The sequence below is a fragment of the Mustela putorius genome, unplaced genomic scaffold (assembly GCF_011764305.1).
Source record: "Mustela putorius furo isolate JIRA1106 unplaced genomic scaffold, ASM1176430v1.1 tig00000145_pilon_pilon_pilon, whole genome shotgun sequence".
Taxonomy (NCBI): Eukaryota; Metazoa; Chordata; class Mammalia; order Carnivora; family Mustelidae; genus Mustela; species Mustela putorius.
Window position 1 is genome coordinate 4,961,973 of NW_025421294.1, and position 12,883 is coordinate 4,974,855.

Sequence of the window (12,883 nt, forward strand, 5' to 3'; positions counted from 1 at the left end):
ACATAAATAATTTTGTGTGCCATTTATTACATTATAGCAGGAGGCACATAATTTCAAACTGTCCATTAGTGATGATTCTAAGTTTGATATCTTAGGGTGGTGACCATCGTATCTATTATTCCTTTCGTAATTATAATTAAACCTTATCTGTAGGGTCAGATCATGTGAATATCCCATTCCCCAGCAATTTTTACTCAATGTTTTACCATCTGTTTATGATCTTTCTTTGAATCATTAAAACACTGATGGTTACAAAATGGTGATTATCTGATTTTATCATTTCTTTTACATGTGTTTTCTCACACATTTTTGTAAAGAAGAGCTTTCTTTCTACTCCTCTCTTTTCTACTTTCCTCCTTCTTCTGTCTACCCCAACTTTTTTGAGTATCATTATGGACTAATGAATTTTTAAAATAGCTATGAAGTATGTTATAATTGCCATAATTTTATTTTTGGCACTTAAATTTATCCCATATTTGGCTAGTGGGAGCCCCTTTAAACTGGCTATGGTGTCCTTTTATTTAACTTTGTTTTGAACATTTTCTTGCTTCCTGAGACAACAAGGTATTCCAGATTTGCCTGTACATTCTTTGCCCTAGACCTGAGCTCAGCTATTTCTACAAGTAGCCCCTATTCCTGTTAGTGGAAAATAGTATTTAGAAACCAAGATTTGGTAACAAGACATGATCATTGCTACTGAAGTGTTATTGCTTCTTCAGTGAACAAGCTAGGAAATATGACTTTTGAATAATCTGGTTTATACAGATACATTCAATTTGCATCCCATTGTCACAGAAATCTCCCTGACCTTTCCCCATTTTATGTGGATTTTTTTTTTAAAGATTTATTTATTTATTTATTTGACAGAGAGACCACAAGTAGACAGAGAGGCAGGCAGAGAGAGAGAAAGAAAGAGAGAGAGAGAAGCAGGCTTCCTGCCGAGCAGAGAGCCCGACGCGGGACTCGATCCCAGGACCCCGAGATCATGACCTGAGCCGAAGGCAGCGGCTTCACCCACTGAGCCACCCAGGCGCCCCTTTATGTGCATTTCTTTTCTTCCACAGTGAAAATCCTATTTTCAAACAGCACCAGTATATTTACTCATTAGGTCTACCCTTCAATATTCTTCAGTTGATAGTACAATACTAATATTATACCTCTAGCAAGCCTACTAAGTAAACTTTACAGTTTCTTTTCTCCTTAGAGTCCATCTGATTTAAGATATATACTCAGAATACTCCTTGAAAGTTACTAGATTTCTTTTTGATCTATAGTTAGCATCATTTTTCTGTTTGACTCAGTTTCAAGGTTTGCTTTTTCATCCTTTTTGAAGCTTATTCCCATTTTTATCCCATCTACCCCATGCCCACCCATCCTCTATGAGAGTGAGAATTTTCATATAAGTTTGATTTCTGAACCATGTAAATATTTTCCATAAAATTAAACAAACAGGATGGTAGTAATAATGACTCTGTCCTCAACTCTGCTTTTTGCTTTGTGTCTGATATTTGTGTTCCTACATCAGCTATTTTTGCTTGGTTTTCAGTTGGCCTGATTTTCTTTTTCTTTTTCTTTTTTTTTTTTTTAAAGATTTTATTTATTTACTTGAGAGAGAGATAGTGAGAGAGAGCATGAACGAGGAGAAGGTCAGAGAGAGAAGCAGACTCCCCATGGAGCTGGGAGTCCGATGCGGGACTCGATCCCGGGACTCCAGGATCATGACCTGAGCCGAAGGCAGTCGTCCAACCAACTGAGCCACCCAGGCGTCCCATGATTTTCTTTTTCTATCCCTTTCTTTAACCTGTGTGTGATTATGTTCTGGTGAAATGTATACAATTTGAGAAACTGATTTTTATCTAGGTTACATTGTAGGTGCTTTTATGTTTGAATTGTTTTTCTGCAGTGATCTTCTTTGGTTCCCTCTGTCTTTCCTGCTTTTGGGTTTTTTTTTTTCCTTCTGTGGTATTGATTGAGTTATTTTTACTTTATTTTTTCTTTCTAATTATTTGGAAGTGATACATTCTAAATGCCTTCTTTTAATGGTCATTTAAAAAAAAAGATTTTATTTATTCATTTGACAGAGATCACAAGTAGGCAGAGAGGCAGGCAGAGAGAGAGGGGGAAGCAGTCTCCCCACTGAGCAGAGAGTCCAATGTGGGGCCTGATCCCAGGACCCTGATACCATGACCTGAGCCAAAGGCAGAGGCTTAACCCAGTGAGCCACCCAGACGCCCCTTAATGGTCATTTTTAATGTCCATCCTTCTTATGCTGGTTAGTTTGTATTAAATGTTCAATCAAATAAATTCATTACTCTTTTTCAGAGTAGAAATCAGGTTTGTTGAATTCTGGACTTAACACTTAATTTTTTTTTTTTCAGTGAAAGGACACTATGTTTATTTATTTTTTTTAATTTTATAATCTTAATTTGAAGAGAGTCTCAGTCATCCTATATGAAGAAAAATTGAGAGAAACTGGACTGACCACCACCTTTCCTTCATAGCCTGCCATTACCCTCCCCCCACACCCCTCCCAGGAATCTATGCACTGTTGAGGCCAGGAATATTATTTTGATTACTGCTCTCTCCATTATGCCTAGAAAAGCATCTGTGCATTAGCTAGACCTCAACAGATATATTAGTTCAATGAATAAGTAGAAATATTTAGTCTGCAGAAGAGTGAATGGGGCAGTAGTGGGAGTGGGATGGAGGGCAGGAGACATGGTGGAATGTTTTAGTTTGAAGAGCTTGCATCTAGGATAATCATTCTGCTTGTTTAGTACAGCCCTCAGGGTTGAAGTGAGCATGGCAGCAGGGAAGCAGAGGGCTTAATCTACTATCAGGATTGTGTAAGGAATAGGAAGGAGCTTCATTATACCATCAGCCCCTGGAATCACATTATTCCAGGAGAGTTCTGTTAGAGGTAACTGGAAAAGATTCAGTAGTTCTTAATTGCTCTGAGATTCTGTGAGAAGTGGATGGAATGCATTGCCATCCTTCATTTGCAGCCAGATTTAGGTACACAGGTAGGTTAAAGTTTCATCTTAGACTTGCCCGATGATAATCTTAACCCTACTAGTAAAGTGATCATTTAAGAGCATAGCACTGGGTAGCCATCATTTCTGCATGCTTCCCTAGTAATCCCACGTGTCCTGGAGCTTTCATTTTTTGGTTTTGGCAAATCAGAAAAGCAATAAGTAGGTAGACTGCTTGTGTGATTTGCTTATTTGTCTTTTCTCTAACAAAACAGTGAAAGGCAATCTGCGTATTTTCTCTGTATTTTACTTTTGAATTATCTTTTTGTTTGGTTATAGAGTTATCTTAGTTTGATTTAGATACTTACTGGCAGTGATATACAAATTGGGACAAAGAAAATGTAGTTTTATAGTACTTAACAATCTAAATTAGTGTCTTGTGGTCTGCTTCTAATAAAAATCTCTTCTCTTTCTCGTAGGGCTGCTGCTCAGAGTAAATTAGGTCACTACACGGATGCAATAAAGGACTGTGAGAAAGCAATAGCAATTGATTCAAAATACAGCAAGGCCTATGGGAGAATGGGGTAAGCTCAGGCAAAATGTTCAAAGTGGTACTAGGGAGTATCAGACTTGCTGGTCTTAATGGTTTGTTTTTCAGTTTCCTGCTTAAATACTGCAAGGTAGATCAATATACCATTGAAGAGAGGAAATGACTGCAACTTCTTTGACTTGGGATGTATGATGAATGTATGTATGATGCATGGTTGGTTGTTGGGGAAAATCATACAACCGTATTGAGTAGACTTACTTCATATTCAGGGCCACAAATCCCAAACGAGCACTCAGTATTTTGACGGACAATCCTACTATACTTCCTTCTGCCTTCACCTTACCACGCTCTTCCCACCTTCTCTTCTCTCTTCAGATTTCCACCACACACTCCATGGCGACTCTCCGCTCATGCCTGCCTTGCACTTAATTGAGAAAATAGATGCATTTAGAAGAAAAGTAACTCCTCTTCTTGCTTCTGAATGAACGAATCCACCTGCCTTTGTACCCTCAATGACTGCCTTTTGTTCCTGTTTAGATGGAAGGGTTCTTTTCTCAGACTTGCCTTCACTCATGCCTTAGATCTCGTCTCTTTGTACCTTCTCCAGGACTTTATGCTTGGAATCCTCTCCTTTGTCTTCTGCAACACCAGATGTCCTACCTCCAAAAGTGACAGTGACTCCATGCAGAAAGTTCATAGGAAATCACCCATTGGAACTATCCTTTTCCCAGCGAGGCCATTTCCCAACTCTTCTTTCTCTGAATGGCTCCCTTGGCTACCTGTGTTTGCTGTCTCATCTCCCTCAGGTCTCATTTGCTCTCCACTTAGTCTGATAGGGCTTTCATCTCTGTCACTTTGACAGCCCTGTTCACAGTCCCGAGTTGACTGTATTTTGCCACGGCCAGTGTTCACATGTGTATCCTTACCCTGCCCCATGTTTTAGTATTTGGCATGATTAACTTTTTTTTCTTTTAAGGTTAATTATTTATTTAAGTAATTTCTGTACTACCCAACGTCACATGCTCTTCCAACTGAGTTACCCAGATGCCCTGGCACAATTAACTTATTTTTGAAATACTTTATTCTCTCCACTTCTGTGACATCACACTTCCTGGTTCTCCTTCTACTTCACTGGATGCTCTTTCCCAGTCTCCCTTGCTGGCTCTTCCTTCTCTACCACCTCTAAATAATGGTTAATTTCAGGGCTCTCTCTCCTCTGATCCTGCCATTTTTCTGTTCTCAATTGTGATTGCATCCTATTCCATGCTTTTAAATTCCATCTACAGTCAGTACTCATTATTCATGGATTCTGTATTTAGGAATTTGCATACATGCTGAATTTTTTTTGTAATCCCCAAATCAGTAATCACTGTGCTTTTGTGGTCATTCACAGAAGGGTAAAAAATTTGAGTCACCTGTCAGCAGAGGCCTGGTGAGATGGTGCTCTGCCTTTTTGTTTTAGCTTTCATGCTATAAACGAGTGTCATTTTCAGTCTTTCTAGGGCTGTATTTTTTTTCTTTTTGCATTTGCATGCCTTTTGTGATTGATTTCCTTGTTTACAATGGCCCCCAAAATGTAAGCTGAAGTGTTGACTAGTGTTCCTAATCATAATAAGGCTACAGTGTTCCTTATGAAGAAAACATAATTTTTGATCAGAAATGAGTTGTGCTGTTGGCTATTGGCTAATGAATCATTAATATATAATTTATAGATATATATAATGCATATAATATATAATTAATAATATATATTAAATAAGGTTTCTTTAAAAAGAAACACATAATGTTTGTTTGGTTTTTTTTAAAGATTTTAAAAAAAATTTATTTATTTGACAGACAGAGATCACAAGTAGGCAGAGAAGCAGGCAGAGAGAAAGGGAGGAAGCAGGCTCCCCACTGAGCAGAGAGCCAGATGTGGGGCTCAATCCCAGGACCCTGGGTTCATGACCTGAGCTGAAGGCAGAGGCTTTAACCCACTGAGCCACCCAGGCGCCCCTAGATTATGTTTTGATCTGTTCATGAAAATGTTGTGATCAAAAGCTCACAGGATAAAGATACAAATGTAGTGATCCAAAGGGGCACATGCACCCGAATGTTTATAGCAGCAATGTCCACAATAGCCAAACTATGGAAAGAACCTAGATGTCCATCAACAGATGAATGGATCAAGAAGATGTGGTATATATACACAATGGAATACTATGCAGCCATCAAAAGAAATGAAATCTTGCCATTTGCAACAACATGGATGGAACTAGAGCGTATCATGCTTAGCAAAATAAGTCGAGCAGAGAAAGACAACTATCATATGATCTCCCTGATATGAGGAAGTGGTGATGCAACATGGAGGCTTAAGTGGGTAGAAGAAGAACAAATGAAACAAGATGGGATTGGGAGGGAGACAAACCATAAGTGACTCTTAATCTCACAAAACAAACTGAGGGTTGCCGGGGGGAGGGGGTTTGGGAGAAGGGGGTGGGATTATGGACATTGGGGAGGGTATGTGATTTGGTGAGTGCTGTGAAGTGTGTAAACCTGGTGATTCACAGACCTGTACCCCTGGGGATAAAAATATATGTTTATAAAAAATAAAAAATTAAAAAAAAAAAAGAATAAAAATTGAACTGTCAAGTAAAAAAAAAAAGCTCACAGGAACACAGTCCTCTATTCCTTCGAGGAACAGTTGTTCAGTATTTGCTAATTTATTGTTATATTCTTTATAGAATATAACTACTGTTGTTAACGAGTTTCAACTGTATATGAAGGTGCAGCTCTTAAGTTACATGTCTGAACTCCATACTCATATATTCAACTGCTTTTCATGTTTGATGTTTGATAGGCATTTAAAGCTTCCCCTGGGGGGACGCCTGGGTGGCTCAGTTGGTTAGGCAGCTGCCTTTGGCTCAGGTCATGATCCCAGCGTGCTGGGATCGAGTCCCACATGGGGCTCCTTGCTCGGCAGGGAGCCTGTTTCTCCCTCTGCCTCTGCCTGCCATTCTGTCTGCCTGTGCTCGCTCTCTCTCCCTCTCTCTCTCTGATAAATAAATAAAATCTTTAAAAAAAAATAAAAAAATAAAGCTTCCCCTGGGGCAAATAATACATTATATGTTAATCTAAAAAAAAAAAAGGAAAAATAAAAGCTTAATATGCCCCCCAAAGAACTTTTTTTTTTTTAAGATTTTTTATTTATTTTTCAGAGAGAGAGAAAGCAAGTACAGGCAGACAGAGAGGCAGACAGAGTCAGAAGGAGAAGTAGGCTCCCTGCTTAGCAAGGAGCCCGATGTGGGACTCGATGTGGGACTCGATCCCAGGACGCTGGGATCATGACCTGAGCCAAAGGCAGCTGCTTAACCAACTGAGCCACCCAGGCATCCCTCCACAAAGAACTTTTGTTCCCTTCTTAAATCTTTCCCATCTCAGTAAATGGTACCATCATTCACCTCCCAGTACCAAAAGGTCAGAAGCCTAGGAGTCATTCTTCATTCTTATGCCTGGCACAACTAATCTATCAGCAAATCCTCTGTCAATTCTGGTTTCCATATATATCTTGAATTCAAGCAGTGAATGTGATCTTGTTTCTAAACCTAGTTCAAATTACTGTCTCTTACCGAGGTTACTACTGCAGCTTCATAACTTGCCATTCTGCCCATACCCATGGTGATCATCTTCAGAAAAGCCAGAGTGATTATTATTTCTTTTCTTCTTCTTCTTTTTTTTTTTAAGAGATGGGGAGAGAGAGGCAGAGGAGAAGGGAGAAGGGGCAGAGGGAGAGAGAATCTTAAGCTCTGCACCCAGCACAGAGCCTAACATGGGGCCCAATCTCACAACCCTGAGATCATGACTTGAGCCAAAATCAAGAGTCAGAGGTTTAACCACAGTGCCCTCAGAGTGAATGTTCTAATGCATAAATCAGATCTGTCACTCCATTGCAACCACAATAAAATCCAGACTCCAAACCATGGTCTTACATGATCTGGCATCTCATTATTCCCTGACATCATCTTTCCACACTTTATTTTCTATGCTCTCTCCTTATCAGCTTTTGTCTCGTTCCTTAAGTATACCAAACACATCACTCTCAGAGCCATTGTGTTTACCATGTCTTCTGTTCAGAATGCTCTTCCTTTGATTTTTCATGTAACTGCTTTCTACTCATCACTCAGGTCTTTTCACTGTGGCTGTCTTTGAGCAGCTCCCCCTTTCCTTAATATTATGATTTTATTTGCATGTTTATTACTTGTCTTTCCAGGTAGGATGGAATTTTCTTAAACTCAAGGACTTTCATCTTTCTCATTGTGAACTATAAAATACTGTCTGGTATGAAGTAGGGTTTCAGTAAATATCTATTGATTGTTGATCCATTGAGGACTCTGAGCAAAGATCTTTCATTGTTGACAAGAAGAAAATGAATTAGGTTCTGAGAACTTTTCTGTGGTTAGACACTGTGTTCTGTCTTGATCAGACATCTGGGCGCCAAGTCATCCAAGAAAGAAGTGGAGTAATTTGTTAAAAACAAGTCTATACTATAAACAAACCTCAATACTATCTACCTATATATGCCAATATCGTATTAGTTCTTAAGTAATTTTCTGATAAATTCTACCTAGGTAGAAAATAACAAAATAATGAACTTTTTGATCTGTGCCTGGGATAAAAATGCATTGGGTTGTAAAGATGCTAATTTTATCTACTTCACAGCTAACATGTCTTCTTTACATGTCCACTGATAATCCATCGCCCATTTTTATTTTTTATTTTTTTAATGGCAAGTTGATATTTATTGTGGCTCAGTGCCTTTGTTAGGAAGATGGAAGAAAGCAGGACATTCAGAGTCCTTAAAATGGTTTTAGCATCATGGAGTTACAGTGGCCACAGGTTGTTAGCTCACATCTTTGCGGATCTTTATCATTCATAAGGCAATTACTTGACATATGAGGCTTACAATTGGAAGGGTAGGTAAGTTTCATTTCTTAGCATTAAATTCATGACTTATAGGATGGCCAAAGTTGTCAGCAAGTAGAAAGGAGAGAGTCCAGACTTACAGAATCTTGGAATTAGGAGGAATTCTCGTGATATTTGCCTGAATCCTAGTACAGTGAATCAAGTAAGCGTAATCTGGATTCAAATTGAATACCGAGATAGATGTTTGACTATTGGTGATGTTCTGATGTTCTTTAATCATATATCTTCTACTCTCATGTTTTCTTCTTTTCAGATTGGCCCTCACTGCCATAAATAAATTTGAAGAAGCAGTTACAAGTTATCAAAAGGCATTAGATCTTGACCCTGAGAATGATTCTTATAAGTCAAATCTGAAAATAGCAGAACAGAAGTTAAGAGAGGTATCTAGTCCTGTAAGTTATTAATGGCAGATGAGGGAAATATTTTCTGTCATTCTCAATTTGTTATAATCAAACTATAGTGGTTGGAATAATTCTCAGCTATAATTGTTTTACAGACAGGAACTGGATTGAGCTTTGACATGGCTAGCTTAATAAATAATCCAGCCTTCATTAGTATGGTGAGTATTATTTCCTTTTCTGCTCTCTGGCTCTGTTTTCCATAGAACTTTATGGTTCCCAAACTTTTAGAAATAAATACTGGAGTTTTTGTGTTGATGGTGGTGGTAGAGTGGGGATACAATGTTCTGGCTCAGGTTTTTAACCTTTTTATCTTTTTGTGAAAAAGCCATGGAGAGACTTCAGGAAGCCCACAGATTCCCTGAAAATGTATAAAAAATTTTCTATATACGTGCACGTATACATTTTTCTATGGAGAACTGTATTTTTCATCCAGTTGGCAAAGGGTTCTGCATATCTACAAAAGTTTTAAAACAACTCTTTTCCATGAAAGTAGCCCTAGGAAGATCTTTAATAATTGAAGTCTGAGTAGTTTTTCATGGTACCCTAAGCTCTCCTCCCTCTCATGGTCTGCTTACTTTCGATCCGGAGTTTATTTGAACTTTTAGTAGAATCCTCAGATGTATGTATTTTGTCCTTCAAAACAACAAAATGACTCTTGGATCCTTTTAAAAACACACCTGTTCTGGTCCAGTTTGTGGAAACTCTGATTTAGTGACTTGGGAAGTTACCCAAGCATATAAACCTCCTTCAGTGATTATTTCTGGTTGAGAACCATTTGTTCCACCACATGCCATGCCCTTGGAAGGCAGCAGTACCACCTGAATTCCTCTTTGGTTCTTACAAAAAAATGTGTCACGCATCCATGGAATCATTGAATTGAAATGCACAGATGGCTCACTCTCAGTGAGATAAAGAAGTCTTTTAAACAATTATTAGGTCTGTAGCAATTAGCTGTTTACAATTGGTAGTTGAGATCTTTGTAGACAGTAGGTAATTTTTGAATCACTCACTCTAAATGAGGTGTTGGGAAAGCCACCACTTGCTTTTAATTATCAGAGAGATAATTATTTGGCTGACTTGCACATAATTCACTAACTCTTCTCATGTCTCAGGATTGAGCCCATCACATTTAAGTTGGTCTCTTCATAGGTTTTGTGACATTTTTAGCATTGTTACCTATTTCCAGGCCTCAGATTATGCTATTGTAGTAGGATGTGAAAATCGATTTTTTTTTTTAGTTTCAGATTTGTCTTAGCCCTCAAGATGTTATGTACCAAAGTGAAGTGTTGCAGAAGGCGGCAGTTAAAAACATACTGTGCAACTTGTGAAGAGAGTGAGGTTGATAGACAGTAAGAGGATTTGTGGAGAAAGCTATTGGAGTTACAGAGCCTTTTTCCATATGTGAGGGAATGAAGGGGGCCTGCCTTCCTCTGAAGCCCACAGAGAGGGCTTTTCTGGCCCACTCAGAGAGCTTTCTAGATGGCCCTCAGTAGGCTGGTGTCTGACCTGTTGGGTATAGAAGACTGTGTGGTTTAGCAGTGGAGTGGAGGGGTGTTTTCTGTGGACCAAGATGAGCACATGTGCTCAGAAGTTAGTCCAGTGTGATCTGCCCGGAAAGGCCTCTTGGAAGGTGACATGACTGTAACAGTCTCTAGAGGAGGACTACAAAGAACCTGGGACTAAAGGGAAAGTCATAGTGTCCATCCAGAGTAAGTTACTCTTCTCAGAGGATAGATGAGAAATACCCAGAGGGTTGGGGGTGGGAGATGTTTCTGAAGGACCTGAGAGCCCCAGGAGAGACCCCGAGTAGTTGTAAACAATCTGTACATCCAAAGAGCACCAATGCAAAACCACTGAGATAGTACCAGTCACCAACTTTCCTGTACCCCTGACTCTTGTGCAGCCTGCTGGCAGAAGAGGCACAGAAGCACTGTGGTGAAAAAGAACAGGCAGTTGTGCCTCTGTCTTCTGGTGCAACTGGTCCATGCGAAGTAGGTCCAGGCTGGGGAGGGGAAACGCTTTGCCTATAAATGAAGTGTTATGTATATGGTTATTACAATGAATAAGATGTGCAGTACTGAACCAGAGGTCATTTTCTAACTTAAAGTGACTATAGAGGGGGGCACCTGGGTAGTTCAGTTGGTTGGGCATCAGCCTTTGGCTCAGGTCATGATTCTGGGGTCCTGGGATCAAATCTAAGGTTGGGCTCCCTGCTTAGTGGGGAGTCTGATTCTCCCTCTGCCTCTGTCCCTCCACTCATCCTCTCACTTTCTCAAATAAATTAAAAAAAAAAAAAGGCAACTAGAGGGCTGTTTACTTAAAAGCGACCAGAAAAGCCCTAGGATCTGCTCTGTATTTCCTCTAGGTCCTAGAATCTAGAAGAGGATGAACTGCTTTTATAGAATCAGATTGAAAGGGCTGTGAAACAAAAGGCTTTCTCTTTATAGCTCATAAATTCTGCTTTTTCTGTGTAATGTCCACAGTACTTGTGTGTTGGTGCAGAGGCACTAATCCTAACCAAGACTTGAGGAAAGTTAATAAATTGTTTGCAAGTAAGTCAGACAGTTCTCTTTATGGCAATGAAAGCAAGTGATGGCTTTTTCCAACACCTCATGTAGGGTCAGTACATCAAAATTACTGTCTACAAAAGATTTAGACTAAATGTTACATGAACATTTAAGGCAAAACAAAAACCAAAACCAAAAACTGATATGCTTTCAAAACAGAAAGTTTTACAAGCTGAAGGCAGACACTTAACCGACTGAGCCACCCAGGCATCCCATTTGCGATGTATTTTCAATGCCATTTTTTCCTAGTACTTCCTCTTTTTTTACATTCATTCATTTTGTTTAAAAGTACACTAAAACTAGGGGCACCTGGGTGGCTCAGTTGGTTAAGCGTCCAACTGTTGGTTTTGGCTCTGGTCATGATCTCAGGGTCATGAGACCGAGCCCTGTGTCAGGCATGGAGCCTGCTTGGGATTCTACCCTCACCCCTCCATTTCATGCACGCGTGTTCTCTCTCAAAAAAAAAAGTACACTAAAACTCTTAACAATGCTAAAACATACATGGTTTAGCTTTCATTCCTGGTTTTTTTTTTTAATCTTGGTTAAAGATCCTTAAATATTAACTGCCTTTAATGGGAGATGCCTTTTTCAATTCCAGGCAGCAAGTTTAATGCAGAATCCTCAAGTTCAGCAGCTGTAAGTATATTTTCCCTCCCAGCTGCCAGGTTCCTAATTTGAACACATCAGTTCCAAAGTGATAAGTGGTAAATGGTAGATAAATGCCAGCCAATTAGAACTTGGAGCCATTCACATTTGGCCTGACTTCCTACACAGCACGAGTATATTTAACTCATTTCTCCTTAGCCAGTATCCTACTTGTTAAAGAATATACTCATTCCAGTGATGTATCTCTTGCCTATTCTAGAATGTCAGGAATGATGACAAATGCTATTGGGGGACCTGCTGCTGGAGTTGGGGGACTAACTGACCTGTCTAGCCTCATCCAAGCGTAAGTGTTACTTAAATAGAAATAGTAAAAAAAATTGTTTGATAGCTTGTCTCTAAAGTGAAGGGACCAGGACTTTCTTTAAAAATTTTTTTCTTTGACTATTAGTATCAGTGGCTTCATTGTTACTCAATCTAAAGAAGTTCATAACTTGGAATTTCAGACTGAAGGGCAGGAATTCAGATCTGTACCCATGAAAAAGTTTTCCAGCAGATTTGAATAGTTATTCAAGGATGTAGATGAAAGTCAAATATCTACTTAAAGTATGTACTAATTTAGGTACACTCATATATTTAAAAATGATATATTCCATATATTAATGTCCCGACAATTTAGGTGACTACTTTATTTGAACTTTTTCAATGCATGTCATCACCAGAGGAACTCTTTGATCTTCTCATTAATTAAGCACACTACCTTCACTTCCATCCACATTGCTTAAGATTCTCTGCTTTTTTTTTTTTTTTTTTTTTAAGATTTTATTT

At 39.0% G+C, this 12,883-nt stretch overlaps 1 protein-coding gene across 3 annotated transcripts in view; it reads left to right on the forward strand.

Annotated features, from left to right (window-relative positions):
• SGTB (small glutamine rich tetratricopeptide repeat co-chaperone beta) overlaps window positions 1–12,883 on the forward strand; it is a 45,549-nt gene that overhangs the window by 30,245 nt on the left and 2,421 nt on the right. For 2 of the 3 annotated variants that reach the window (XM_004764535.3, XM_013062475.2), the window contains exons 6-10: window positions 3,452–3,556; window positions 8,738–8,876; window positions 8,981–9,043; window positions 12,051–12,088; window positions 12,318–12,401. In XM_004764535.3, coding sequence (XP_004764592.1) covers window positions 3,452–3,556; window positions 8,738–8,876; window positions 8,981–9,043; window positions 12,051–12,088; window positions 12,318–12,401 — 429 coding nt within the window. The remainder of the gene's footprint in view (window positions 1–3,451; window positions 3,557–8,737; window positions 8,877–8,980; window positions 9,044–12,050; window positions 12,089–12,317; window positions 12,402–12,883) is intronic. The other variant, XM_013062476.2, reaches the window with a different exon arrangement.